Source organism: Asterias rubens, chromosome 18 (assembly GCF_902459465.1).
Source record: "Asterias rubens chromosome 18, eAstRub1.3, whole genome shotgun sequence".
NCBI classification, from domain to species: domain Eukaryota; kingdom Metazoa; phylum Echinodermata; class Asteroidea; order Forcipulatida; family Asteriidae; genus Asterias; species Asterias rubens.
The window spans coordinates 5361738-5389535 of NC_047079.1; the positions used below are offsets into that span (position 1 = coordinate 5361738).

Sequence of the window (27798 nt, forward strand, 5' to 3'; positions counted from 1 at the left end):
CGAAACGTTCTTTCGAGGAAATGAAATGTGATGTTGATGGCATTTTCATTTTGAGAAAAAAAATCAAACTGTTTTGCCGATTGAACGAAAAACATTGTGTTTACCCTTTTAGTGTCCTTTTCTGCTTACGTTTTATAAGAGATCCGTGCAAAAACAATTATGCCCTTGCAAATTACCAGAACAAAATAAATGAACTATTTTAAAATGTCAAGCTCAAAACACCCCAATAAAGTACAAAATAAATCAAAAAAACAGAAAGAAAAGTGTGATCTATACAAAACCAAAACTCAAGTGATTCAAACACAACTTTATTGAAAACGAAAGCGTTTTAGACGGAACTATTTCTGGTGGGTTGGTTGAACTTCGACTAACTGTGCCAGCAGTGGCCTGCTTCCGGACAACTGTTTGTTCGAAATGATAAGTTTAATACTTCTGTAGTTATGAACCTATATATGCGCAAAAGTTACACAGGCACATGTCGTCTCACGGCCACAAGGAAGGCAATGTGGACACGTTTGGTAATTGTCAAAGACCAGTATTCTTATACTTGGTTACTCCAACATCACTCTGTGTGCTTTCAGACGCATAATAAAATGCTTTTATATTTTGAGTAAGAAATAACCTTTTTTCCCCAACAACTTGGTTAGTTCAGAGGGACACGTTTCTTAAAATGTTGTATACTTACAACAGCTCTTGCTTGTTACCAACTAAGTTTTTATGCTAGCAATTATTTAGAGTAATTTCCAATAGTGTATTGTGCCTTTAAACGGTTGCAGGCAGCGCTTCCACGGTCGAAACACAAACAGGTTAATGCTGGGAAATATTGGGGGGGGGGGGGGGGTGTTCCGTGCTAGGGAGTGTGTCAAACACAGAGCACTTCATTTAGCCCACTCTTTCCTGTTGAACCGACTGTTCCATTCTCACTTCAACTTCTTATCAATGGAACAGTCCATTATGAAAACTCCCTCCATTCCAAATTACGAACATGTCCGAAATAGGTTGTAAGACCTCATAAGAGTGTTGGTCGCGCCACTGTGTGCTAAGCACCAAATTCATCAACACTGATAAAGTTGTCTTAAAAAAAAAAAACCTGGACATAAAGGTTGGCCAACCATTTCAGGAGTCCAACTCAGGACAGCTTCATTATAATTCTTCTGCTTCACCCGTTCAAGCATGTCAGATTCAACATGTAAAACGTGGCTGAAGAGTTTTGCGCTGGTGTTTATGCTCTTGTGTACTCCAACGAACGCACAAACGGGTAAGTTAAAAACTTACGCGGAAATAATGTTTTGGCCGGGGTGAAAGCATCAACGTACCACTGGTTAAAATACTGTTGAGTCAAACTTATTCCATGTGTGACAATAGGCACTGGACACTATTGGTAATTGTCAAAGACCAGTCTTCTCACTTGGTGTATCTCAACATATGCATAAAATAACAAACCTGTGAAAATTTGAACTCAATCGGTTAACGAAGTTGTAAGAGAATAATGAAGACAAAAAACACCCCTGTAGCACAAACTTGTCTGCTTCCCGGTGCCTAAAAGGGAATTCAAGCTTGAAGTCTTTTAATATCGTTGATTGAGAAATAACTAGGTTCTTCAGAGGGAGCCGTTTTTCACAAGTTGTTTTAACTCTAAATCAACGGCTCCCCATTGCTCGTTACCGAGTAATTTTTTTTGCTAACAAACATGTTGAGTAATTACCAATAGTGTCCAGTGCCTTTAAATCCATGTCCCGATAAAGCCGCCTCTCACATCGGCCGCTTTAATGAAAAATAACATCAAGGACCAAACTACGATTATTCTAATAGGTACCGGACACTATTGTTAATATTACTCAAAATAATTCTTAGCATAACAATTTACTCTGTAATGAGCAATGGAGAGCTGTTGATAATATCAAACATTGTGAAAAATTGGCTCCCTCATGATGTAATGTAGTTTTTGAGGAAGAAGTAATTTTTCACTAAAATGGTGAGTTGAATTCGACGCCTCAGCTACGGTCTTGAAATCAAGCATCTGAAAGCACAAAACTTGAAGGACAAGGGTGTTTTTGTCTTCCGTTTTTCTCTAGCAACTTCGACGACCATCTAATTAAGTTCAAATTTTCACAGGTTTGTTTGTTATGCATGTGTTGAGATACACCAAGACTGGTCTTCGACTATTACTAAAGGCGTCTAGTGCCTTTAATACTCGAACGTAGTGCACCTTTTATGGTACATGTATATGCAAGTTTATAGAAGCAACAATGTGGATATGGAAGAAGATTTTCTAACATTGAAAAACAAACTGTTCAAACTGAGCAAGTTTAGCTTTAATTCGTAGTTAGTGGTACTTTGACAAAACGGCCCAGAATTTAAAGGCACTGGACATTGGTAATCTTACTTGGTAACGAACAACGGAGAGATGTTGTTAGTATGATACATTGTGAGAAACGGCTTCCTCTGAGTGGTAGTTTTACAACAAGAGGTTATTTCCCACTCGAATATAAAGAGACTTCATAAACCAGCCTTTTATCTAAAAGTATTGTAACAAGGGCGTTTTTTCCTTTCGTTATTCACTTGCAAATTAATTGACCAATATTGAGCCCAAATTTTCACACAGGTTTTTTATTTTTTGTTTGCGTTTCTTGGGATACACCAAGTGAAATAATGGTATACAACAATACATACTACCAAAAGTGTCCATTGCTTTTTAAACAAATAAAAACATTATAAATTGTCGGAAAATTAGCAGCTGTTTTGATGACCTTGCTCTTTCCTGTCCCTCTTTTTTCCATTTGAGCTTTCACTGCAAAAACTGGGGTGATAAAATTGACACCATGAGTGGTATAAGTCAGATAGATATCGAAAGAGGAAATAAAAGTATATCCCCACCAAACACTGATTATTATTATTGTTATATTTAAAAACAAAAAACTCAAACTTGGCAGCCAGAGGCTGAATTGCGTTTAAAATACAGACCATAAGAAAATATAAATTTGTTTTTAAAAATTACATAAAAACATTAACAAATAAAAAAATATTTATTTAAAGGAACACGTTGCCTTGGATCGGTCGAGTTGGTCTTTGAAAAGCGTTTGTAACCGTTTTTCATTAAATGCATATGGGTAGAAAGATGTTGTAAAAGTAGAATACAATGATCCACACAAACATGCCTCGAAATTGCACGGTTTTCCTTTTACCTCGTCGACTAACACGGTCGGCCATTTATGGGAGTCAAATTGTTGACTTCCATAAATGGCCGACCGTGTTAGTTCGCACAGTAAAAGGAAACCACGCAATTTCGAGGAAAACTTGTGTGGTTCAATGATTCTACTTTTAAAACATCTTTCAAACCATATGCATTTTATAAAAAAGGGTTACAAACGCTTTTTATATACCAACTCGTCCGATCCAAGGCAACGTGTTCCTTTAAGTACGACACTGTGCTCTAAATGTTGGAATTTTCCAGTGTTTTATTTTCCAATATCACCAAAGGTGTCCTTTAAAAAGAGTGATGTGTTTGTCAGTCTTTAAAGGGGCATTTTTGTCACTCTTTAGAAAGGTGAAATATCGCTATTTTCGGAGTGAATTATGATCACTCCTTAATCCCACTCTAAACAAAGCTGTCCTTCATATTATGGTTCTTAGAAACAGTGCAAATTTCACTCTTTTCGAGTGTTTTCTTCTTCTTCTTGACTCTTTAACTTTAAAGATAGCACGAGGCATTGCAGGCAATGGAGGCAACCAACTGCAGTGCATGCAGCAGGAGTACTCCGATAATGCACATGAATAACTTTCGAAACAATGTCTTATACACGATCCCCAAGAAAAATAATAAGTGCAAATTCAAATGTGAATGTAATCTCTTCGTTGATATTGCCTGATGGAACTGGTTTCCTGTAAAATGCCTCGTGTATTACCCTAAAATATACAAGCAATGGCCGTTTACACACACACTGCCAATGCACGCGAGTGTGAATCTGCCACTGTGTGGCCATCCTATATACACTAAGCTCCTATTGGTATTGTACACGTGTTCCAACTGTGGGCCTTTCCCGAACCGGAAACCCTATTTTCTCTTTTGTTAAGGTCCCCGGTTTTAATTTGTATCCTATTAAAGGCAGTGGGCACTATTGGTAATTACTCAAAATAATTATTAGCATAAAACCTCACTTGGTAACGAGTAATGGGGAGAGGTTGATGGTATAAAACATTGTGAGAAACGGCTCCCTCTGAAGTGCCATAATTTTCGAGAAAGAAGTAATTTTCCACGAATTTGGTTTCGAGACCTCTGATTTAGAACTTGAGGTCTCGAAATCAACTATCTAAACGAACGCACACAACTTCGTGTGACAAGGGTGTTTTTTTTCTTTCATTATTATCTCGCAACTTCGATGACCGATTGAGCTCAAATTTTCACAGGTTAGTTATTTTATGCATGTTGAGATACACGAACTGTGAACGCTACATTCTTTGACAATTACCAATAGTGTCCACTGCAGAGTTGTTACTATATTTTCGCTTAAATTACGGAGTGTTCCCTTGTATTTTGGTTTGGCTCGTTATAGACCTTATCCCGCTGCCTTAATCTTGGTCATGTTCTTCGAATGACAATAATGAATGCCCAAAGATTAAATCTTTATTCAAATAGGAACCAGACTATTTTGTTCTTCCAGCCTCGGTTTGGTTACTTTGTTATTAATGGGGGAAAATGAAGTTGGCTGCACCATGACAAAGGTTAATAACATCATGGAGGTCGAAATATTATATCTAGCTCCATGATACCATGCAGTTATGGGGCATAACAAACAAGACCCATGTGACTTTGATCTTGTCAACCGGATGATAAACAGATTGGACCAACGGGCGTGCAATTTCCTTCCTCGTCCTGGTTCTTCTTACATTCCACAATAATCAAGGCCCTTTTTCGATGGTGCAAGTCGGTATCAGGTAAAACAAAAACAAGCAAAAAACAAAACACAACTGATAATCTGAATCCTCTTGCCAACGAAGTGGAAAACTTCCATTAGAAAAAAACCACACAAAAAAAACCACAAGGCATATATTATATCGCGCCTAAAAGTAAACCACAGCCCCAAAGTGCATTAAGAAAACAAAATACAAGCTAAGTGTTTGGAACAAGGCTTCTTATTGAGAATACTCAAAAAAGTAGTTACTTTGGGCGCCTGAATTCATCTTCGAAGAATTTGTTCGAATCCCATTCATGACGTACCAAGGCATTTGTCCAAACCCAGGTTTATAAAACATAGACCTTTTCGCAAATACCGGGGCGCGCGCGTAAAGCTTGGAATTAGGTGCATTGTGGTCTTGCTGGTATCCAAATTAGGTCCATATCTATCCCACAATGCACCTCATTCAACAGTCTGCGCTTGCGCATTGGTATTTACGATAAGGTTTATGGGAACCTGAGAGTGCTGATTATAGACTTTTTTGTAGTTCATCTCCTTAGCGCTAATTTATCTTGGGGCTGGTATATCAAATGCTCCAAAGGGTGTTGTGAAAAAAGTATGCCAAAGTAAACAGGATATGTTGTAAAAAAACCTATGATCTATAGTCTGTATCGTTTATATGCGGTATAATGAGAACCAATTGATAAAGATTGAAGCGAGCTTTATCGCAGGAAGAATACTATAAGACCATGGCGCCTGGAGTGATGGTGAACTTTCAAGTCCGATTTGGCGGCTACAGCTAATGCTATGGCTAGCTTTCCGCATTATCATGCAATGAAGTATAGTCCGTCCTTAGCAATACTCTAAGCGACAGCCGCAGCCGTAGCTGTAAGCCAATTCGGTAGCTGTTATAGCCGCCAATTTGGACGATGCAGCCGTCAAGTGTAGCAATGTTAAATTACTTCTTTCTCGTAAACTACGTCACTTCAGAGGGAGCCGTTTCCCCCAGTGTTTTATACTATAAACCTCTCCCCATTACTTGTTACCAAGTGAGGTTTTATGCTAAAAATTATTTTGAATAATTACCAATAGTGTCCACTGCCTTTAAACGAATTTTTAAACTGTGGCCGGTGCACAGCACAAGGTGACATTTTTTGTTGTTACACTATCAGGTATTTCCTTTTTGTATAGGAGTTATAAACAACTGGCATTTCCTTCAAGGGTCACGTGCATTAAAGTGACCTTGCTGGGGTCGATTTCACAAAGAGTTAACTATACTAGTCCTAGGTTCGGAGATATTAACGACATGGCTAGTCTAGTCCTAAGTTAGAATGAGTAACTCGTGCTAACTCGAGATAAAACTGTAGGCTTAATTCTTTGTGAAATCCGCGCATTCTGACGTTATTGTGAAATGCGCTTTTTAATAAGAACTAATTAATATTATGAACTCAGAATGCAAGTTTACAAAGCTCCTCATCAAGGGAGAACTATAGCGCCTAGCTCGAAGCCCCACTACAGGCCCTATTCAAGAACCTAAACGCACTAGTCACGTTTGGTAGTAATATTGTTGTCAGAGACCAGTTTCTCACTTGAGCGTTATTGGCTCAATTTTTTTTCATCGAAGTTGCAAGAGAATAGTGAAAGAAGAAAAGAGAAACAGGTGCAGCCAGTGCACGTACGAGTATAAACTCCAGGCACAATTGGAAACGGCTCACAAAATGAAACAAAATAAGACTCTGTGTGAACTTTCGATATTAGAACTGTCGGTGAAAGTTGCAGTTCTTGCCGGACAAATTCTTATTCCTACGACACAACCAATACTATAATAAGTAACGTTTTTATTTTATTTTATTAATATAAATGAGAGTGTGTGGGGTGAGTGCATGCGTAATTTTTTTTTTTTTGTTATTTGATGTTTTGTTCTCTTCAGATGGAAGTGTTCGTTTGGTTGATGGCTCTTCAGAAGTTGAAGGTCGCGTTGAAGTCTTCTATGAGGGCGAATGGGGAACGGTTTGTGATGATTTGTGGGACTTGCAAGATGCTGCTGTAGTCTGTCGCCAGCTTGGATTCCCAGGTGCAGTCAGAGCTACCACTGCAGCGGCTGAATTCACTATTGGAGATGGGCCAATAGTTCTGGATGATCTGGAGTGTAATGGAGACGAAAGAACCTTAGGAGAATGCACTCACCGAGGATGGGGAGATAATAATTGTGGTCACTCAGAAGATGCTGCTGTTGTTTGTACTGAAGCTGTATCTACATACATAGGTGACCTAAACAAACTCTTAACAACTTTTTGTATTTTTTTTTTTTTTTTTTTAATTAAAGACAGTGGACACTTGGTAATTGTCAAAGGTTCGTCTTCACAGTTGGTGTATCTCAACATACGTATCAAATAACAAACCTGTGAAAATTTGAACTCAATCGGTCATCGAAGTTGCGAGATAATAATGAAAGAAAAACACCCTCGTCACAGGAAGTTGTGTGCTTTCTGATTCTTGATTTCGATACATCAAATTCTAAACTTGAGGTCTCAAAATCAAATTAGTGGAAAATTACTTCTTTCTCGAAAACTATGTCACTTCAGAGGAAGCTGTTTCTCATAATGTTTTATACCATCAACCTCTCCCCATTACTTGGTTTTATGATGATAATTATTTTGAGAATTACCAATAGTGTCCACTGCCTTTAAGGGTTGGGTTTTTAATCACCCACGACTTTCTAAAAATGTTAACTATTCTTTCCCGATTATGAAATGCAAACTGATCAGGATACTTTTCAAGATAATTAAAATTGCTGTAGGCTAATTTGCACATATACCCGTTGGCTTAATACTATTGTTTTGGTCTTACTGCCAAGTGTACCATGTTTTATACGCAGACAGGTATTTGCTTTTTCAGAACCAGTGATTTCACTAAATAGGATTATTTCATTTGATAAATGTGCCATAACATAGGCTTTCTATATTTGTGTTTGATTGGTTCGAGGTGACGCACAGCAGGTGCACTTTCGGTCGTCTGCATTAATGTAGTTGAAAGGTGATTACGGGATGGGTTTGACCTAGGCTTGAACTACTCTCTTGCGCAAATAATGTGACCCAAAGTGTGATGTCACATGTTCAGGCTAATGTTCCAGTAATAATATTATCAAAATCAACTTCTTGTTTCCTACAGAGGGCGCTGTTCGTTTGATGGGTGGAAGTTCAGGAGCAGAAGGGCGCGTTGAAATCTTCTATGATGGCCAGTGGGGAACAGTTTGTGATGACCTGTGGGACTCTCCAGATGCTGCTGTAGTCTGTCGCCAGCTTGGATTCCCAGGTGCAGTCAGAGCTACCACTGCAGCGGCTGAGTTCACCATTGGAGATGGGCCAATAGTTCTAGATGACCTGGAGTGTATTGGAGACGAAAGAACCTTAGGAGAATGCACTCACCGAGGATGGGGAGATAATAATTGTGGTCACTCAGAAGATGCTGGGGTCGTCTGTGCAACATCTGTAACAACCATTCTCCCTGAAGTGTCCTCCATACCAGGTTTCTACTTTATAATACTTAACCTTTTATACTGAGCTGATGTTTTAATATATAAGATGTCATATACGGCATAATCACGAAAGTTCTGGCATGCACTTGCAAAGATTCACTTTCTTCATAGATGTTTATTTTTAACTTTACAGATACTCTTGGTTAATCTTGAATTAGTAAATTCTCCTCTAGAGATGGATGAATACTTCTGCGTGATGTTTTTGTATATGTATTTCTTTATATGAGGCATTATCAAGTGAGCCAACTCTTAGTTGCAACAATATGACACCTTATTAGGTTTCACACCCAACACTCGACCATGTTTGTCTTATTATTTCTTTCATAATTGATATTCCACTAGATAGTAATGTTCGTTTGATGGATGGGTCTGGTCCACATGAGGGGCGTGTAGAAGTCTTCTATGAAGGTCAGTGGGGAACAGTTTGTGATGACCTGTGGGATTTTCAGGATGCTGCAGTAGCCTGTCGCCAGCTTGGATTCCCAGGTGCAGTCAGAGCTACCACTGCAGCGGCTGAATTCACCATTGGAGATGGGCCAATAGTTCTTGATGATCTGGAGTGTACTGGAGACGAAAGAACCTTAGGAGAATGCACTCACCGAGGATGGGGAGATAACAATTGTGGCCACTCGGAAGATGCTGGGGTCGTTTGTGCAACCTCTGTAACAACTGCTGTTCCAGGAGTGAACTCCGTACCAGGTACTTTACTTTATGGTTACTTTAACGTTGCAGACTGAGCAGATAGTATAATATATCACATGTCAAACATGGCAAAATCTTGAAAGTCTAGTGATTTGTTATGAACTTGCAAAGAATCTCTTTCAACTGCTCTTCCAGGAGTTAATTACCTCAATACCAGGTACTTTACTTTCTCAATACAACACAATTATGAGTTTGAATATACCATATTTCCTACACAGCTCTCACAGATTCAATCTTTTCTGGGGCGTTTGATTATAATTATACAAACAAATTTGGTAATTTATAAATTTGGATAACATTTCTTGGAGCCTTTCTTTATCAAGTGAGCCATGAAGCAAACATGCAAGTATCAATAAATAGGACTTTTTCTTATTTGGTTTCAACCCCACACTTCGCAATGTTTATTTCAATGTTGATATGTTACTAGATGGTAGTGTTCGTTTGATGGATGGATCTGGTCCCTTTGAGGGGCGTGTAGAAATCTTCTATGAAGGTCAGTGGGGAACAGTTTGTGATGACCTGTGGGACTTTCAGGATGCTGCAGTAGCCTGTCGCCAGCTTGGATTCCCAGGTGCAGTCAGAGCTACCACTGCAGCTGCTGAATTCACCATTGGAGATGGGCCAATAGTTCTTGATGATCTTGAGTGTACTGGAGACGAAAGAACCTTAGGAGAATGCACTCACCGAGGATGGGGAGATAGTAATTGTGGCCACTCGGAAGATGCTGGGGTCGTTTGTACAGCCTCTGTAACAACTTCTGTTCCAGGAGTGACCTCCGTACCAGGTACTTTACTTCATTGTTACTTTAACGTAGCAGACTTAGCAGATATTTTAATATATTAGATGTCCAACATGGCAAAATCCTGAAAGTCTAGTGATTTGTTATGAACTTGCAAAGAACCTCTTTCTTTATAGATATTTAGTTGTAATTTTACAGATACCCTTGGGTTCTTGACTAATTTAATTCTCCTCTAGAGATGGGCTAATATTTTTGCATGACGTTTATCATTTCTTTGAGACATTATCAAGTGACCATTAAGCCAAAATTTCAGAAAAACATGATAGTTTCTAATTTGGTTTCAAACCCCACAATCAACAATGTTTGCCTTTGATATTCCATTAGATGGTAGTGTTCGTTTGATGGATGGATCTGGTCCACATGAGGGGCGTGTAGAAGTCTTTTATGAAGGTCATTGGGGAACAGTTTGTGATGACCTGTGGGGCTTTCAGGATGCTGCAGTAGCCTGTCGCCAGCTTGGATTCCCAGGTGCAGTCAGAGCTACCACTGCAGCGGCTGAATTCACCATTGGAGATGGACCAATAGTTCTTGATGATCTGGAGTGTACTGGAGACGAAAGAACCTTAGGAGAATGCACTCACCGAGGATGGGGAGATAGTAATTGTGGCCACTCAGAAGATGCTGGGGTCGTTTGTGCAGCCTCTGTAACAACTGCTGTTCCAGGAGTGACCTCCGTACCAGGTACTTTACTTCATTGTTACTTTAACGTAGCAGACTTAGCAGATATTTTAATATATTAGATGTCCAACATGGCAAAATCCTGAAAGTCTAGTGATTTGTTATGAACTTGCAAAGAATCTCTTTCTTTATAGATATTTAGTTGTAATTTTACAGATACCCTTGGGTTCTTGAATAATTTAATTCGCCTCTAGAGATGGGCTAATATTTTTGCATGACGTTTATCATTTCTTTGAGACATTATCAAGTGACCATTAAGCCAAAATTTCAGAAAAATATGATAGTTTCTAATTTGGTTTCAAACCCCACAATCAACAATGTTTGCCTTAATGTTTCTTTCAATGTTGATATTCCATTAGATGGTAGTGTTCGTTTGATGGATGGATCTGGTCCACATGAGGGGCGTGTAGAAGTCTTTTATGAAGGTCAGTGGGGAACAGTTTGTGATGACCTGTGGGACTTTCAGGATGCTGCAGTAGCCTGTCGCCAGCTTGGATTCCCAGGTGCAGTCAGAGCTACCACTGCAGCGGCTGAATTCACCATTGGAGATGGGCCAATAGTTCTGGATGATCTGGAGTGTACTGGAGACGAAAGAACCTTAGGAGAATGCACTCACCGAGGATGGGGAGATAGTAATTGTGGCCACTCGGAAGATGCTGGGGTCGTTTGTGCAACCTCTGTAACAACTGCTGTTCCAGGAGTGAACTCCGTACCAGGTACTTTACTTTATGGTTACTTTAACGTTGCAGACTGAGCAGATAGTATAATATATCACATGTCAAACATGGCAAAATCTTGAAAGTCTAGTGATTTGTTATGAACTTGCAAAGAATCTCTTTCAACTGCTCTTCCAGGAGTTAATTACCTCAATACCAGGTACTTTACTTTCTCAATACAACACAATTATGAGTTTGAATATACCATATTTCCTACACAGCTCTCACAGATTCAATCTTTTCTGGGGCGTTTGATTATAATTATACAAACATATTTGGTAATTTATAAATTTGGATAACATTTCTTGGAGCCTTTCTTTATCAAGTGAGCCATGAAGCAAACATGCAAGTATCAATAAATAGGACTTTTTCTTAATTGGTTTCAACCCCACACTTCGCAATGTTTATTTCAATGTTGATATGTTACTAGATGGTAGTGTTCGTTTGATGGATGGATCTGGTCCCTTTGAGGGGCGTGTAGAAATCTTCTATGAAGGTCAGTGGGGAACAGTTTGTGATGACCTGTGGGACTTTCAGGATGCTGCAGTAGCCTGTCGCCAGCTTGGATTCCCAGGTGCAGTCAGAGCTACCACTGCAGCTGCTGAATTCACCATTGGAGATGGGCCAATAGTTCTTGATGATCTTGAGTGTACTGGAGACGAAAGAACCTTAGGAGAATGCACTCACCGAGGATGGGGAGATAGTAATTGTGGCCACTCGGAAGATGCTGGGGTCGTTTGTACAGCCTCTGTAACAACTGCTGTTCCAGGAGTGACCTCCGTACCAGGTACTTTACTTCATTGTTACTTTAACGTAGCAGACTTAGCAGATATTTTAATATATTAGATGTCCAACATGGCAAAATCCTGAAAGTCTAGTGATTTGTTATGAACTTGCAAAGAATCTCTTTCTTTATAGATATTTAGTTGTAATTTTACAGATACCCTTGGGTTCTTGACTAATTTAATTCGCCTCTAGAGATGGGCTAATATTTTTGCATGACGTTTATCATTTCTTTGAGACATTATCAAGTGACCATTAAGCCAAAATTTCAGAAAAACATGATAGTTTCTAATTTGGTTTCAAACCCCACAATCAACAATGTTTGCCTTAATGTTTCTTTCAATGTTGATATTCCATTAGATGGTAGTGTTCGTTTGATGGATGGATCTGGTCCACATGAGGGGCGTGTAGAAGTCTTTTATGAAGGTCAGTGGGGAACAGTTTGTGATGACCTGTGGGGCTTTCAGGATGCTGCAGTAGCCTGTCGCCAGCTTGGATTCCCAGGTGCAGTCAGAGCTACCACTGCAGCGGCTGAATTCACCATTGGAGATGGGCCAATAGTTCTTGATGATCTGGAGTGTACTGGAGACGAAAGAACCTTAGGAGAATGCACTCACCGAGGATGGGGAGATAGTAATTGTGGCCACTCGGAAGATGCTGGGGTCGTTTGTGCAGCCTCTGTAACAACTGCTGTTCCAGGAGTGACCTCCGTACCAGGTACTTTACTTCATTGATACTTTAACGTAGCAGACTTAGCAGATATTTTAATATATTAGATGTCCAACATGGCAAAATCCTGAAAGTCTAGTGATTTGTTATGAACTTGCAAAGAATCTCTTTCTTTATAGATATTTAGTTGTAATTTTACAGATACCCTTGGGTTCTTGACTAATTTAATTCGCCTCTAGAGATGGGCTAATATTTTTGCATGACGTTTATCATTTCTTTGAGACATTATCAAGTGACCATTAAGCCAAAATTTCAGAAAAATATGATAGTTTCTAATTTGGTTTCAAACCCCACAATCAACAATGTTTGCCTTAATGTTTCTTTCAATGTTGATATTCCATTAGATGGTAGTGTTCGTTTGATGGATGGATCTGGTCCACATGAGGGGCGTGTAGAAGTCTTTTATGAAGGTCAGTGGGGAACAGTTTGTGATGACCTGTGGGGCTTTCAGGATGCTGCAGTAGCCTGTCGCCAGCTTGGATTCCCAGGTGCAGTCAGAGCTACCACTGCAGCGGCTGAATTCACCATTGGAGATGGGCCAATAGTTCTGGATGATCTTGAGTGTACTGGAGACGAAAGAACCTTAGGAGAATGCACTCACCGAGGATGGGGAGATAGTAATTGTGGCCACTCGGAAGATGCTGGGGTCGTTTGTACAGCCTCTGTAACAACTGCTGTTCCAGGAGTGACCTCCGTACCAGGTACTTTACTTTATGGTTACTTTAACGTTGCAGACTGAGCAGATAGTTTAATATATCAGATGTCAAACATGGCAAAATCTTGAAAGTCTAGTGATTTGTTATGAACTTGCAAAGAATCTCTTTCAACTGCTCTTCCAGGAGTTAATTACCTCAATACCAGGTACTTTACTTTCTCAATACAACACAATTATGAGTTTGAATATACCATATTTCCTACACAGCTCTCACAGATTCAATCTTTTCTGGGGCGTTTGATTATAATTATACAAACAAATTTGGTAATTTATAAATTTGGATAACATTTCTTGGAGCCTTTCTTTATCAAGTGAGCCATGAAGCAAACATGCAAGTATCAATAAATAGGACTTTTTCTTATTTGGTTTCAACCCCACACTTCGCAATGTTTATTTCAATGTTGATATGTTACTAGATGGTAGTGTTCGTTTGATGGATGGATCTGGTCCCTTTGAGGGGCGTGTAGAAATCTTCTATGAAGGTCAGTGGGGAACAGTTTGTGATGACCTGTGGGACTTTCAGGATGCTGCAGTAGCCTGTCGCCAGCTTGGATTCCCAGGTGCAGTCAGAGCTACCACTGCAGCTGCTGAATTCACCATTGGAGATGGGCCAATAGTTCTTGATGATCTTGAGTGTACTGGAGACGAAAGAACCTTAGGAGAATGCACTCACCGAGGATGGGGAGATAGTAATTGTGGCCACTCGGAAGATGCTGGGGTCGTTTGTACAGCCTCTGTAACAACTTCTGTTCCAGGAGTGACCTCCGTACCAGGTACTTTACTTCATTGTTACTTTAACGTAGCAGACTTAGCAGATATTTTAATATATTAGATGTCCAACATGGCAAAATCCTGAAAGTCTAGTGATTTGTTATGAACTTGCAAAGAATCTCTTTCTTTATAGATATTTAGTTGTAATTTTACAGATACCCTTGGGTTCTTGACTAATTTAATTCGCCTCTGGAGATGGGCTGATATTTTTGCATGACGTTTATCATTTCTTTGAGACATTATCAAGTGACCATTAAGCCAAAATTTCAGAAAAACATGATAGTTTCTAATTTGGTTTCAAACCCCACAATCAACAATGTTTGCCTTAATGTTTCTTTCAATGTTGATATTCCATTAGATGGTAGTGTTCGTTTGATGGATGGATCTGGTCCACATGAGGGGCGTGTAGAAGTCTTTTATAATGGCCAGTGGGGAACAGTTTGTGATGATTTGTGGGAATTAGAAGATGCTGCTGTAGCCTGTCGCCAGCTTGGATTCCTAGGTGCAATCAGAGCTACCACTGCAGCCCCTGATTTCGCCATTGGAGTTGGGCCAATAAATCTTGATGACCTGGAATGTAATGGAGACGAAAGAACTTTAGGAGAATGTACTCACTTTGGATGGGGAGATAGTAATTGTGATCACTCAGAAGATGCTGGGGTCGTTTGTGCAACATCTGAAACAACTGCTCTTCCAGGAGTTACCTCAATACCAGGTATTTACTTCTCAATACTGAAATCCTGCTGTGTTAATACTCAACAAATATGACACTTATGAGTTTGAATATATCATATTTCCTACACAGCTCTCACAGATTTAATCTTTTCTTGGGCGTTTGATTAAAATTATACAAATATGTTAACATTTCTTGGAGCCTTTCTTTATCAAGTGAGCCATGAAACCGACATGTAAGTATCAATAAATAGAACTTTTTCTTAATTGGTTTCAAACCCCACACAATAATGTTCCTTTCAATGTTGACATTCCATTAGATGGTAGTGTTCGTTTGATGGATGGGTCTGGTCCACATGAGGGGCGTGTAGAAGTCTTCTATGAAGGTCAGTGGGGAACAGTTTGTGATGACCTGTGGGACTTTCAGGATGCTGCAGTAGCCTGTCGCCAGCTTGGATTCCCAGGTGCAGTCAGAGCTACCACTGCAGCGGCTGAATTCACCATTGGAGATGGGCCAATAGTTCTGGATGATCTGGAATGTACTGGAGACGAAAGAACCTTAGGAGAATGTACTCACCGAGGATGGGGAGATAATAATTGTGGTCACTCAGAAGATGCTGGAGTTGTCTGTGCAACCTCTGTAACAACCATTCTCCCTGAAGTGTCCTCCATACCAGGTACTTTACTTTATGGTGATTTGTCATTAAATTTGAAGATCCCGTCTTTTCATAGATGTTTCATTGACTTTTAGGTTATTTTAAATTTGCCAAATTCTCCTCTGGATATCGACAAATACTTCTCTATGATGTTTAACATTTCTTGGAGGCATTATCAAGTGAGCCTTTTAGCCCTAATCAACAAATATGACACTTTCTAAAAAAAATTAAAACTCCACACTCATTAATGTTTGCCTAAATATTTCTTTCATAGTTGAAACTCCAGATGATGGTAGTGTTCGTTTGATGGATGGATCTGGTCCCTATGAGGGGCGTGTAGAAGTCTTCTATGAAGGTCAGTGGGGAACAGTTTGTGATGACCTTTGGGGCTTTCAGGATGCTGCAGTAGCCTGTCGCCAGCTTGGATTCCCAGGTGCAGTCAGAGCTACTACTGCAGCTGCCGAATTCACCATTGGAGATGGGCCAATAGTTCTAGATGACCTTCAGTGTATTGGAGACGAAAGAACCTTAGGAGAATGTACTCACCGAGGATGGGGAGATAATAATTGTGGTCACTCAGAAGATGCTGGAATTGTCTGTGCAACCTCTGTAACAACCATTCTCCCTGAAGTGTCCTCCATACCAGGTACTTTACTTTATGGTGATTTGTCATTAAATTTGAAGATCCCGTCTTTTCATAGATGTTTCATTGACTTTTAGGTTATTTTAAATTTGCCAAAATCTCCTCTGGATATCGACAAATACTTCTGCATGATGTTTAACATTTCTTGGAGGCATTATCGAGTGAGCCATTCAGCCCTAAACAACAAATATGAAAGATTCTTTAAAAAAAATTAAAACCCCACACTCAACAATGTTTGCCTAAATATTTCTTTCATAGTTGATATTCCAGATGATGGTAGTGTTCGTTTGATGGATGGATCTGGTCCCTATGAGGGGCGTGTAGAAGTCTTCTACGAAGGTCAGTGGGGAACAGTTTGTGATGACCTTTGGGGCTTTCAGGATGCTGCAGTAGCCTGTCGCCAGCTTGGATTCCCTGGTGCAGTCAGAGCTACTACTGCAGCTGCCGAATTCACCATTGGAGATGGGCCAATAGTTCTAGATGACCTTCAGTGTATTGGAGACGAAAGAACCTTAGGAGAATGTTCTCACCGAGGATGGGGGGATAATAATTGTGGTCACTCAGAAGATGCTGGGGTCGTCTGTGCAGCCTCTGTAACAACCATTCTCCCTGAAGTGTCCGCCATACCAGGTACTTTTCTTAATGGTGATTTGTCGTTAAGTTTCGAAGATCCCATCTTTTCATAGATGTTTCATTAAGTTTTAGGTTATCTTAAGTTTGCCAAATTCTCCTCTGGAGATCGACATACTTCTGCATGATGTTTAACATTTTTTGGAGGCATTATGAAGTGAGCCATTCAGCCTTAATCAACAAATATGACACTTTCTGAATTGTTTTAAAACCCCACACTCAACAATGTTTGCCTTATTGTTTCTGTCATTGTTGATGTTCCACTAGATGGTAGTGTTCGTTTGATGGATGGATCTGGTCCACATGAGGGGCGTGTAGAAGTCTTTTATGAAGGTCAGTGGGGAACAGTTTGTGATGACCTGTGGGGCTTTCAGGATGCTGCAGTAGCCTGTCGCCAGCTTGGATTCCCAGGTGCAGTCAGAGCTACTACTGCAGCGGCTGAATTCACCATTGGAGATGGGCCAATAGTTCTGGATGATCTGGAGTGTATTGGAGACGAAAGAACCTTAGGAGAATGTACTCACCGAGGATGGGGAGATAATAATTGCGGTCATTCAGAAGATGCTGGAGTCATTTGTGCAACCTCTGTAACAACTGCTTCTCCAGGAGTGAACTCCATACCAGGTTCTTTACGTTTTTATACTTAATTGTGCAGACTGGGTAGATGTTTTGGTACACAATTTTGTGGTTAACAACAACAAATAAAGCAAATAACTTTACAGACGCTGTAAACCTAGCTATTTGAAGGTCATGAAACACCAGCAAGGTAAATGAGACTTTTGACCAGTAAGTATTGCAATATTTTCTAAATTCCACAACAGATGGAAGTCTTCGTCTTATGGATGGAAACTCCCCATATCAAGGTCGTGTGGAAATCTTCTACCAAGGCCAATGGGGGACCATCTGTGATGACTTGTGGGATATACAAGATGCTAACGTCGTCTGTCGACAACTTGGCTTCACAGCTGCTGTAAGCGCTCTGTCGGCTGCTGACAGATTCCCTGTTGGCGTGGGGGAGATATTATTGGATGATCTTGAATGTAGTGGTGACGAGAGCAGTTTAACAGACTGTACTCATGCAGGATGGGGAACAGATAATTGCGGCCATTCAGAAGATGCTGCAGTCATTTGCTCTACAACAACTCTACCACCAAATGTAACTGCATTTCCAGGTAGGAAGTATTGTTGTAATAAGATCAAAATCAAGATATCCATTATGTTATATTACGTTTAGATGCTTGTAGACTAGATGATGATTTAAAATCTGTTAATATGCTAGGCCTGGTACTTTATGCACTATATGATTTTCTTAGTAACCAAGACACAGACCAAACCCTCCAAGTTCTGACAAATTTTAAATAAACAAATGATGTACCACTTATACTTTTCACCTAATAGATGGAAGTCTTCGTCTAATGGATGGGAACTACCTGTACGAAGGTCGAGTGGAAATCTTCTACCAAGGACAGTGGGGAACCATCTGTGATGACTTGTGGGATATCCAAGATGCTACTGTCGTCTGTCGACAACTTGGCTTCACAGCTGCTGTAAGCGCTCTGTCGGCTGCTGACAGATTCCCTGTTGGCGTGGGGGAGATATTATTGGATGATCTTGAATGTAGTGGTGACGAGAGCAGTTTAACAGACTGTACTCATGCAGGATGGGGAACAGATAATTGCGGCCATTCAGAAGATGCTGCGGTCATTTGCTCTACAACAACTCTACCACCAAATGTAACTGCATTTCCAGGTAGGAAGTATTGTTGTAATAAGATCAAAATCACGATATCCATTATGTTATATTACGTTTAGATGCTTGTAGACTAGATGATGATTTAAAATCTGTTAATATGCTAGGCCTGGTACTTTATGCACTATATGACTTTCTTAGTAACCAAGACACAGACCAAACCCTCCAAGTTCTGACAAATTTTAAATAAACAAATGATGTACCACTTATACTTTTCACCTAATAGATGGAAGTCTTCGTCTAATGGATGGGAACTACCTGTACGAAGGTCGAGTGGAAATCTTCTACCAAGGACAGTGGGGAACCATCTGTGATGACTTGTGGGATATCCAAGATGCTACTGTCGTCTGTCGACAACTTGGCTTCACAGCTGCTGTAAGCGCTCTGTCGGCTGCTGACAGATTCCCTGTTGGCGTGGGGGAGATATTATTGGATGATCTTGAATGTAGTGGTGACGAGAGCAGTTTAACAGACTGTACTCATGCAGGATGGGGAACAGATAATTGCGGCCATTCAGAAGATGCTGCGGTCATTTGCTCTACAACAACTCTACCACCTAATGTAACTGCCTTTCCAGGTACAAAGTTATAATAATAATAATAATAATAATAATAATAATAATAATAATAATAACAATAATACTAGGTATTTACAAAGCCCTCTAACTAACAGGGGAAAGTACCACAGCGCTGTACACACAATTAACAAAAAACAGTATTGTTGTAATGAGATCTAAATCAATATATCCATTATGTTAAATGATGTACTAAGACGATTGCTTGTAGAATGATGAGTTAAAACATGTTAATATGCTAGGCCTGGTACTTTATGCACTGGACGATTTTCTTAGTAACCAAAACAGACCAAACTGTCCAAGTTCTGACAAATTTAAAATAAACAAATGATGTGCCGCTGATAATTTTCATGTAACAGATGGAAGTCTTCGTCTTATGGATGGGAACTACCTGTTTGAAGGTCGTGTGGAAATCTTCTACCAAGGACAGTGGGGAACCGTCTGTGATGACTTGTGGGATATCCAAGATGCTACTGTCGTCTGTCGACAACTTGGCTTCCCAGCTGCTGAATCTGCTTTTTCTGCAACCGACAGATTCCCACCTGGAGTTGGAGAGATTTTCTTGGATGATTTGGAATGCAGTGGTGGAGAGAGTAGGTTGATAGATTGTCGTCATCCAGGATTGCGAACAAACAATTGTGGTCATTCAGAAGATGCTGGTGTTGTTTGCTCAACATCAACCTTAGCACCAGGTGTACCTCAGTTTGCAGGTAGGAAACCATCCTACATTCTGATTCGATTCTACCTTTTAGTTTCTATAACATACTTTACTGAAAGTTGTGTTAAATTTAAAACCTGTAAGGGATCTAGTCAAACATTGGGCTTTAATCTGTTTCTTGAGACCAGGAAATCAGGCTCAAAAAATGCATTTCACTGACTAAGACTCATGATCCGATGATACTATATTGTTTGATTTTTTCACAGATGGAAGTCTTCGTCTAATGGATGGACGCTACCCCTATGAAGGTCGTGTGGAAATCTTCTACCAAGGCCAATGGGGGACTATCTGTGACGACTTGTGGGATATTGTAGATGCTAATGTCGTCTGTCGACAACTTGGCTTCACAGCTGCCGAATCTGCTATTTCTGCCACTGACAGCTTCCCAATTGGAGTTGGAGAGATTTTCTTGGATGATTTAGAATGCAGTGGTGGAGAGAGTAGATTGATAGATTGTCGTCATCCAGGATGGAGAACAAACAATTGTGGCCATTCAGAAGATGCTGGTGTTGTTTGCTCAACATCAACCTTAGCACCAGGTGTACCTCAGTTTGCAGGTAGGAAATCATCCTACATTCTGATTTGATTCTACCTTTTAGTTTCTATAACATACCTTTCTGAAAGTTGTGTTAAATTTAAAAACTGTGAAGGGATATAGTCCAACATTAGGCTTTAATCTGTTTCTTCAGACCAGGAAACCAGGCTCCAAAAATGCACTTCACTGACTAACACTCATGATCTGGTGATGCTATATTGTTTTGATTCTCCTCACAGATGGAAGTCTTCGTCTAATGGATGGAAGTTACTCCTATGAGGGACGTGTAGAAATCTTTTACCAAGGCCGATGGGGAACAATCTGTGATGACTTGTGGGATATTAAAGATGCTAATGTCGTCTGTCGACAACTTGGCTTCACAGCTGCTGTAAGCGCTCTATCGGCTGGTGACAGATTCCCTGTTGGCGTGGGGGAGATATTGTTGGATGATCTTGAATGTAGTGGTGATGAGAGCAGTTTAACAGAATGTCCTCATGCAGGATGGGGAACAGATAATTGCGGCCATTCAGAAGATGCTGCGGTCATTTGCTCTACAACAACTCTACCACCTAATGTAACTGCATTTCCAGGTACGAAATATAATTGTTGTAATAAGATCAAAATCAATGCAATGTATCCATTATGTTATATTACGTTTATTCTGACGGTTGCTTGTAGAGTAGATGATGAGTTAAAATCTGTTATTATGCTAGGCCTGGTACTTTATGCACTATATGATTTTCTTAGTAACCAAGACACAGACCAAACCCTCAATGTTCTGACAAATTTTAAATAAACAAATGATGTACCACTTATACTTTTCACCTAATAGATGGAAGTCTTCGTCTAATGGATGGGAACTACCTCTACGAAGGTCGAGTGGAAATCTTCTACCAAGGACAGTGGGGAACCATCTGTGATGACTTGTGGGATATCCAAGATGCTACTGTCGTCTGTCGACAACTTGGCTTCCCAGCTGCAGAATCTGCTCTTTCTGCTACCGACAGATTCCTAACTGGAAGTGGAGAGATTTTCTTGGATGATTTGGAATGCACTGGTGGAGAGAGTAGGTTGATGGATTGTCGTCATCCAGGATGGAGAACAAACAATTGTGGCCATTCAGAGGATGCTGGTGTTGTTTGCTCAACATCAACCTTAGCACCAGGTGAACCTCAGTTTGCAGGTAGGAAATCATCCTACATTCTGATTCGATTCTACCTTTTAGTTTCTATAACATACCTTACTGAAAGTTGTGTAAAATTTAAAAACTGTGAAGGGATATAGTCCAACATTAGGCTTTAATCTGTTTCTTCAGACCAGGAAACCGCACTCCAAAAATGCATTTCACTGACTAAGACTCATGATCCGATGATACTATATTGTTTGATTTTTTCACAGATGGAAGTCTTCGGCTCATGGATGGAAACTACCTCTCTGAAGGTCGTGTGGAGGTCTTCTACCAAGGGCAATGGGGAACCATCTGTGATGACTTGTGGGATATTCAAGATGCTACTGTCGTCTGTCGACAACTTGGCTTCTCAGTTGCTGAATCTGCTTTTTCTGCCACTAACAGATTCCCAATCGGTGTTGGAGAGATTTTCTTGGATGATTTGGAATGCAGTGGTGGAGAGAGCAGATTGATAGATTGTCGTCATTCAGGATGGAGAACAAATAATTGTGGTCATTCAGAGGATGCTGGTGTTGTATGCTCAACACCAACCTTAGCACCAGATGTAACTCAGTTTGCAGGTAGGATATCATCTTTCTTTTCTTTATTGCAGTTTTTAGTTTTCATGATAAATATTTGAAAGATGTGTTAATTCTGTAAGTTGTTTTGGATATACAACCTCATAATGTTCAATGTTTATAATTGGAACCAATGTCAGAAGTAAGATTCATGATTGCGTGATACCTCTTTTCAGATGGAAGTCTTCGCCTAGTGGATGGAAACTTCCCCTATGAAGGTCGTGTGGAAATCTTTTACCAAGGCCAATGGGGAACCATCTGCGATGACTTGTGGGAGAACCAGGACGCTAATGTTGTCTGCCGGCAACTTGGGTTTACAGAGTCAAGCGAATTTTTGGATGGTAGATTTTTAATGGGTACAGGAGCAATTATTCTCGATAACGTTGAATGTTTAGGCAATGAGAGCAGTTTGCTGGCCTGTCCTCATAATGGTTTTGGTGTGCATGATTGCTCACATACAGAAGATGTTGGTGTTCGCTGCAATGTTGTCACGACTGCCTCGCCTAATAAACCTACAGGTGAATATATTCAATGTTATATCTTGGGCCTCACTTTAAGACCCCCGCCCCCGAAAACAAAAACTATGTCTTTCAACTTGGCCTTTATGTTTTTCTTCAAATTTGTTAATCTTCCGAGAGTAGGATTGTGAATGAAATTTTGACATCTAGAATGATTTCAGAGAATCCACTTCTCTCAAAAACAACTTAATGTGTTGCATTTAAAGGAAATGTGTTGGACTTAAATACAAATTTATTAATGTAAACATCTCCCAAAATATGTGTTTGGTTGTAGAGGAACTACCTGGAGACTATAGTAGTTTGCGTCTTGCTGGTGGTACTGACCAATCAAATGGACGGGTTGAGGTGTTCTCTGAAGGCCAGTGGAGCACAGTCTGTGATGAGGAGTGGGTTTTTACCAACGCCCAGGTTATCTGTCGTCAACTTGGATTTGGCTCAGCAGACCCCACCCTGTTTCAAGCTTTCTACGGAGAAGGCAGTGGCCCCGTTTTAATGGACGATGTGCTGTGTAAAGGTACAGAGGCAACCTTCATGTCTTGCTCAAAGAGCCCAAGACAGAATGAGTGTCGTCATGATACAGACGTCGGTGTTATATGCCAGATGGCTGGTAAGTTGAAAATATAACGCCTAATATTGTTTTGTTTTTGAAAGGAAATTTCGCAAACATGACAAATATATAGAACTTCAGTTAAGCTTAATTTATAGCTTTAGTTTAAGACATTTATCAATATCTTTATGACCTAGGTCCACCCAAAGCATGCATGGGTAACAACAAAAATGTGTCAAAGAGTTTTCAACAGTCGTTGAGAAAGTAAAAGATGACCAGAGATATTTAACTATGTGTTTAGGCTCAGTGAGGTTGAACGGAAGTCCAACATCCAAGCACACTCAAGGTAGGCTTGAGGTGTACCAGGACGGAGAATGGTTGCAAGTGTGTCGCAACAACTGGGATCTATCGCTGTCACATAGGGTTTGTGAGCAGCTTGGCTTCAGTTCGGCAATCAACACCCAGGACAGAGATGAAGCTGCTACACTTGGACAGGGTAACAGAGTTGTTGCAGAGGTTTGTAATGAGATTATTCATTTTAATCCTGTCTCATCTGATAACTTTGATTTGGGGGTTGAACAAAGGAAAAACTGACAAGAGTGGGACTCGAACCACCTTCCAAATTAATGCGCCGGAGGACGTTGGTTTGAGTCCGATTCTAGTCATTTTTTTTTGTTCAACCCCAACATCATTTAAAGATTTCAGTCAGTTTCCCTTGTGGTTTGTTTATTGATATCTATAAATAACTTTGTGACAAACGGTTAACTTGCCTATCTTACAACGACTGTGACAATTTACAGACCGATTGCATTGGCCGCAAACGCTGAGATAGACAAACTTTCAGCCAATGGTAGGTCTTCATTACAGGCAGTGGACACTATTGGTTAATTACAACAAATAATTATTAGCATAATACCTTACTTGGTAACGAGAGATGGCGAGCTGTTGATAGTATAAAATATTGTGAGAACCGGCACCCTCTGAAGTAATGCAGTTTTCAACAAGAAGTAGTTTTCAACAAATTTGATTTTGAGACCTCAGTATTAGATTTTGAGGTCTCAAAATCAAGCATCTGAAAGCACAAAACGTTGTGTTACAAGGGTGCTTTTTCTTTTATTATACATACGTTGAGCACCGAGTGAGAAGACTGGTCTTTGACAAATATCAATAGTGTCCATCAGAGTCTTTAACTTCAGTTGGGGATCACCTGTTCTGGTCTTGATTCAGACAATGCAAGCGATCTATGCACTGAAATAGATTTTGAAAATATTTCAAAAGAACTGCACTTACCATTATGTCTCGTCCTGTTTTTGTTTCTTTGTCAGATATCCTGTATTGGCACAAAGGAGTCAACAGCTGATTGTAAGATGAACATCGTGGAGAGCAAAGAAGGGTGTCAAGACGGTAGCTCAGAGCTTGTCATCATCGAATGCCTGAGATTTGAATCGGGTAACAAGAGTTTAATAAGAAACAAACAAGTTCTGAAAAATTATTTTAGAGAAATTTTCTCCAAATGACTTTGGAGAAAAATACTATGAAAAATAAAAATATGAGTAGTGGCTTTTGCAAATAATGATCGAGTTTTGGTTATAACCACCTGCACAAAATAATGTGTGTCTTTTTTGAGTGACATTCCAACTGCAAAACTTGATTCCTTGAATGAATTTGCTAAAAGTGTTTCTGACTGAGTGTGAGTTAGTTGGCCATGTAGTTGTAGCAGCTGACGTAACTGATGTAAGCTTGACTGACCTGAACGGAAAGGGAAATGATTTAGGGTTGAACAAAGACAAATTGACTTAAGTGGGACTCGAACTAACGACCTCCAGAATACTGTGCCGGCGCTCTACCAACAAACTGAGCAATCTAGCCCTTTGCTGGCGGTCTCATTATGTTGTCATATCTTTGGGGTGCCAGTCAGAAGGCAGAAAGAGAAATATAAGCAACGAACAATTATTCTCCAAGTATTATCTGTTCATTTATATTTATTAATACGCTACTCTAACTCTTCCCTACTTTTTCTAGATGGACGAGTAAGACTCTCTGGATCTGAACCTGCATTCAAGGGAGAGGTTCAAGTTCAAATTGACGGAGTATGGGGTGCCATTTGTGATGACAACTGGAGCATAAAAGATGGAAATGTTGTTTGCGGACAACTCGGCTACAAGAGTGCCATATCTGTCTTTCGAAGCGAGAACTATCAAGGTATCAAAGACCAGATTTTTCTATAAATACAGGGTACAGGGTCCCTTGGTTGTGAGCAAACCTGAGTTTTGTGGGGCAGATGAATTTGTGTGCTTTCAGATAGGAATAAAAGACTTCCAGCTAGAAGTCTTTTAATATTTTAGTGAGAAATTACCTGAAAAACTACGTACTTCAGAGGGAGCCGTTATACTATCAACAGCTCTCCAAATGCTCGTTACCAAGTCAGTTTTTAAAGTAATCATATTGAGTAATTTCCATTTTCCAAGTTTACCCTTGTGTAATGAGAAAGGAGTAATACTGTTTTTATGCACACATGAACTCATTGTGTTACAGAAATTGACAATTTACCCATTCTAATGGATCCAATCTGTTCTGGGAAGGAGGTCAATATTACGTCCTGCAAGAACAGTGGATGGAGTCACACTGACAAATGTCCGAAGCGAAGAGTTGGGGTGGAGTGCAGTCAACTTGGTCACATCGGTGAAATATCCCAAAAGTCAGGTATGTAAATGTATGTAAGACTATAGTAGAATTTTGCAAAGAAAACTCTCCTATAAAATTTTGATTGTTGGGTATTCCAGTTCCGTATTTAGTAGGGGGATACGTCCATTCGAAAACTTCAGGCTGGTGTTGGGAAAAATAAACACTTTTAGCTCCCCGTCAACTAAAAACTACAGGAGTATCCTACTTACGCAATACTGATTAACATCAGTCATAGGCCCTTTTCAAAATGACGGCTTCGGCTTAGGATTCGGCTCAGGCTAGCTTGGCCCGCCAGTTGATTTGACAATTGCGCGTGCTTTGCCTATACGCGCTCCGGGATTCAGCGTGAAGTTCAGACTAGAGAAGGGAGCCTCAAGCCAAATCCAAAGCCGAAGCTATGGTTTGGAAAAGGGCCATACTATAATTATAGGCTTTTCACATTTTCACCCCAACATAAGAAGACCTATCAACAACTCTGCTGCCCCCGCCCCTGCTTGAGCCGGTCAGACATTACTGCATACCCTTTTGACAATGTCAAATTCAAAATGACATTTGAAATAATTACAATTCCATTTTAACATCTTCTGCAGGATTGTCCTCGACATCCCTAATTGTTGTTGTGGTCTTCAGTGCAGTTGCCTTTCTCGTCTTCATTATCATCATCATCTTCGTCCTAATCAAGAAAAAAAGGCAGACCAGAAGGGACATTTATAACATGGATATGCCATTGTCCCCACCGTCCCCACCCCCCAATGGCCAAGCAGCTTCGAGTGGGAATGGGGAAGAAGAGCCCAGGTACTCAGCTGTCGGCGCCTCAGCGGAAGGTTGGAGTAATCCAGTCTATGAGTCGACCCTTAGTTGGAGCCCTCCATTAAAACCCGTGTCATTTCAGTTTCCACCACCCGAGGAAGTGTCAAAACTTTAGACGCTGGCTACCCCAGGCCACCCCTGTTTGTTTGGGTGCTTGATGGGGTGGTTGATTGTTTGTGTTGTTTGTAGTCTTGGTCTTTTTTATTCTAAAAATGGGTTAAATTTATATCTTATTATGAGTAATTGATTAACAATACAACAGTACACTACCACAGTTGAGTGAGGGTTCGAATCCCGATTTGATTCTTGTGACCTTGAGCAAATTGCTTCTTTTGAAAAGTTGGGAAGGTATATGTGCATTCTGCTCTACTTCGGCAAGGCTCCTATGTGGGCGATACCCATGCTGAAGGGGGCAAATCCCCTTTTGAGCCCTAGGAGTAAGTGACAAGGTGCCGTTGGTGATGTAAGGTTGACCATTTCATTTAAAAATATTATTAATAAAATTTGAATAATTAAAAAAGTACTGGATAAAGTACCCTTTTACTGGCAGGATTCTTCCTACTTTAATCCGATTTCAGATTTGTTTGCCTTCATCAGAAGAGTTCTAGTGAAAAAAATGTATTTTTAATAAACTATAATAATAGTAATGACTTCTTTATAGCGCACATTGACCTCCTGGCATGGAGGTCTAGATTTGTCTACATAGACTTGAAGTAAAGCCGAAACCATGTGCCCTTCTTGCAAGTTGAATAACTTTTCCTCCATGTTTGAGCTCAATAAAAACTTTGTAGTTTTCTCCAAGGGCTATAATTATATCATGTCTGCCTCCTGTAGATTTATATGGCTGTTTACACTGAATCCAGTGTTTTCCTAATGTGTTTTTACCTCGGACAATAATTCAACAAAAGTTTGTTACTAAATAGTCTGAAAAGTTTGTTATTAACCTTTAATGTACATATTGTTCAGCCCCAGGTGCTCAATCATGTGTT

General features: G+C 40.1%; 1 protein-coding gene across 1 annotated transcript; it reads left to right on the forward strand.

The window, feature by feature from the left end:
- Positions 1 to 949: 949 nt before the first annotated feature.
- LOC117302611 (deleted in malignant brain tumors 1 protein-like) lies at positions 950 to 27510 on the forward strand. Its single transcript, XM_033786588.1, has 31 exons — positions 950 to 1258; positions 6826 to 7161; positions 8067 to 8423; positions 8776 to 9132; positions 9563 to 9919; positions 10259 to 10615; positions 10972 to 11328; positions 11759 to 12115; positions 12472 to 12828; positions 13185 to 13541; positions 13972 to 14328; positions 14685 to 15041; positions 15319 to 15675; positions 15929 to 16300; positions 16556 to 16927; positions 17195 to 17551; positions 17749 to 18099; positions 18326 to 18676; positions 18903 to 19253; positions 19610 to 19960; positions 20175 to 20525; positions 20743 to 21093; positions 21336 to 21686; positions 21902 to 22252; positions 22426 to 22767; positions 23042 to 23374; positions 23616 to 23830; positions 24640 to 24763; positions 25337 to 25516; positions 25850 to 26017; positions 26590 to 27510. The coding sequence occupies exons 1-31, from the start codon at positions 1174 to 1176 to the stop codon at positions 26922 to 26924; spliced, it is 9954 nt and encodes a 3317-aa protein (XP_033642479.1). The 5' UTR covers positions 950 to 1173; the 3' UTR covers positions 26925 to 27510.
- Positions 27511 to 27798: the final 288 nt, after the last annotated feature.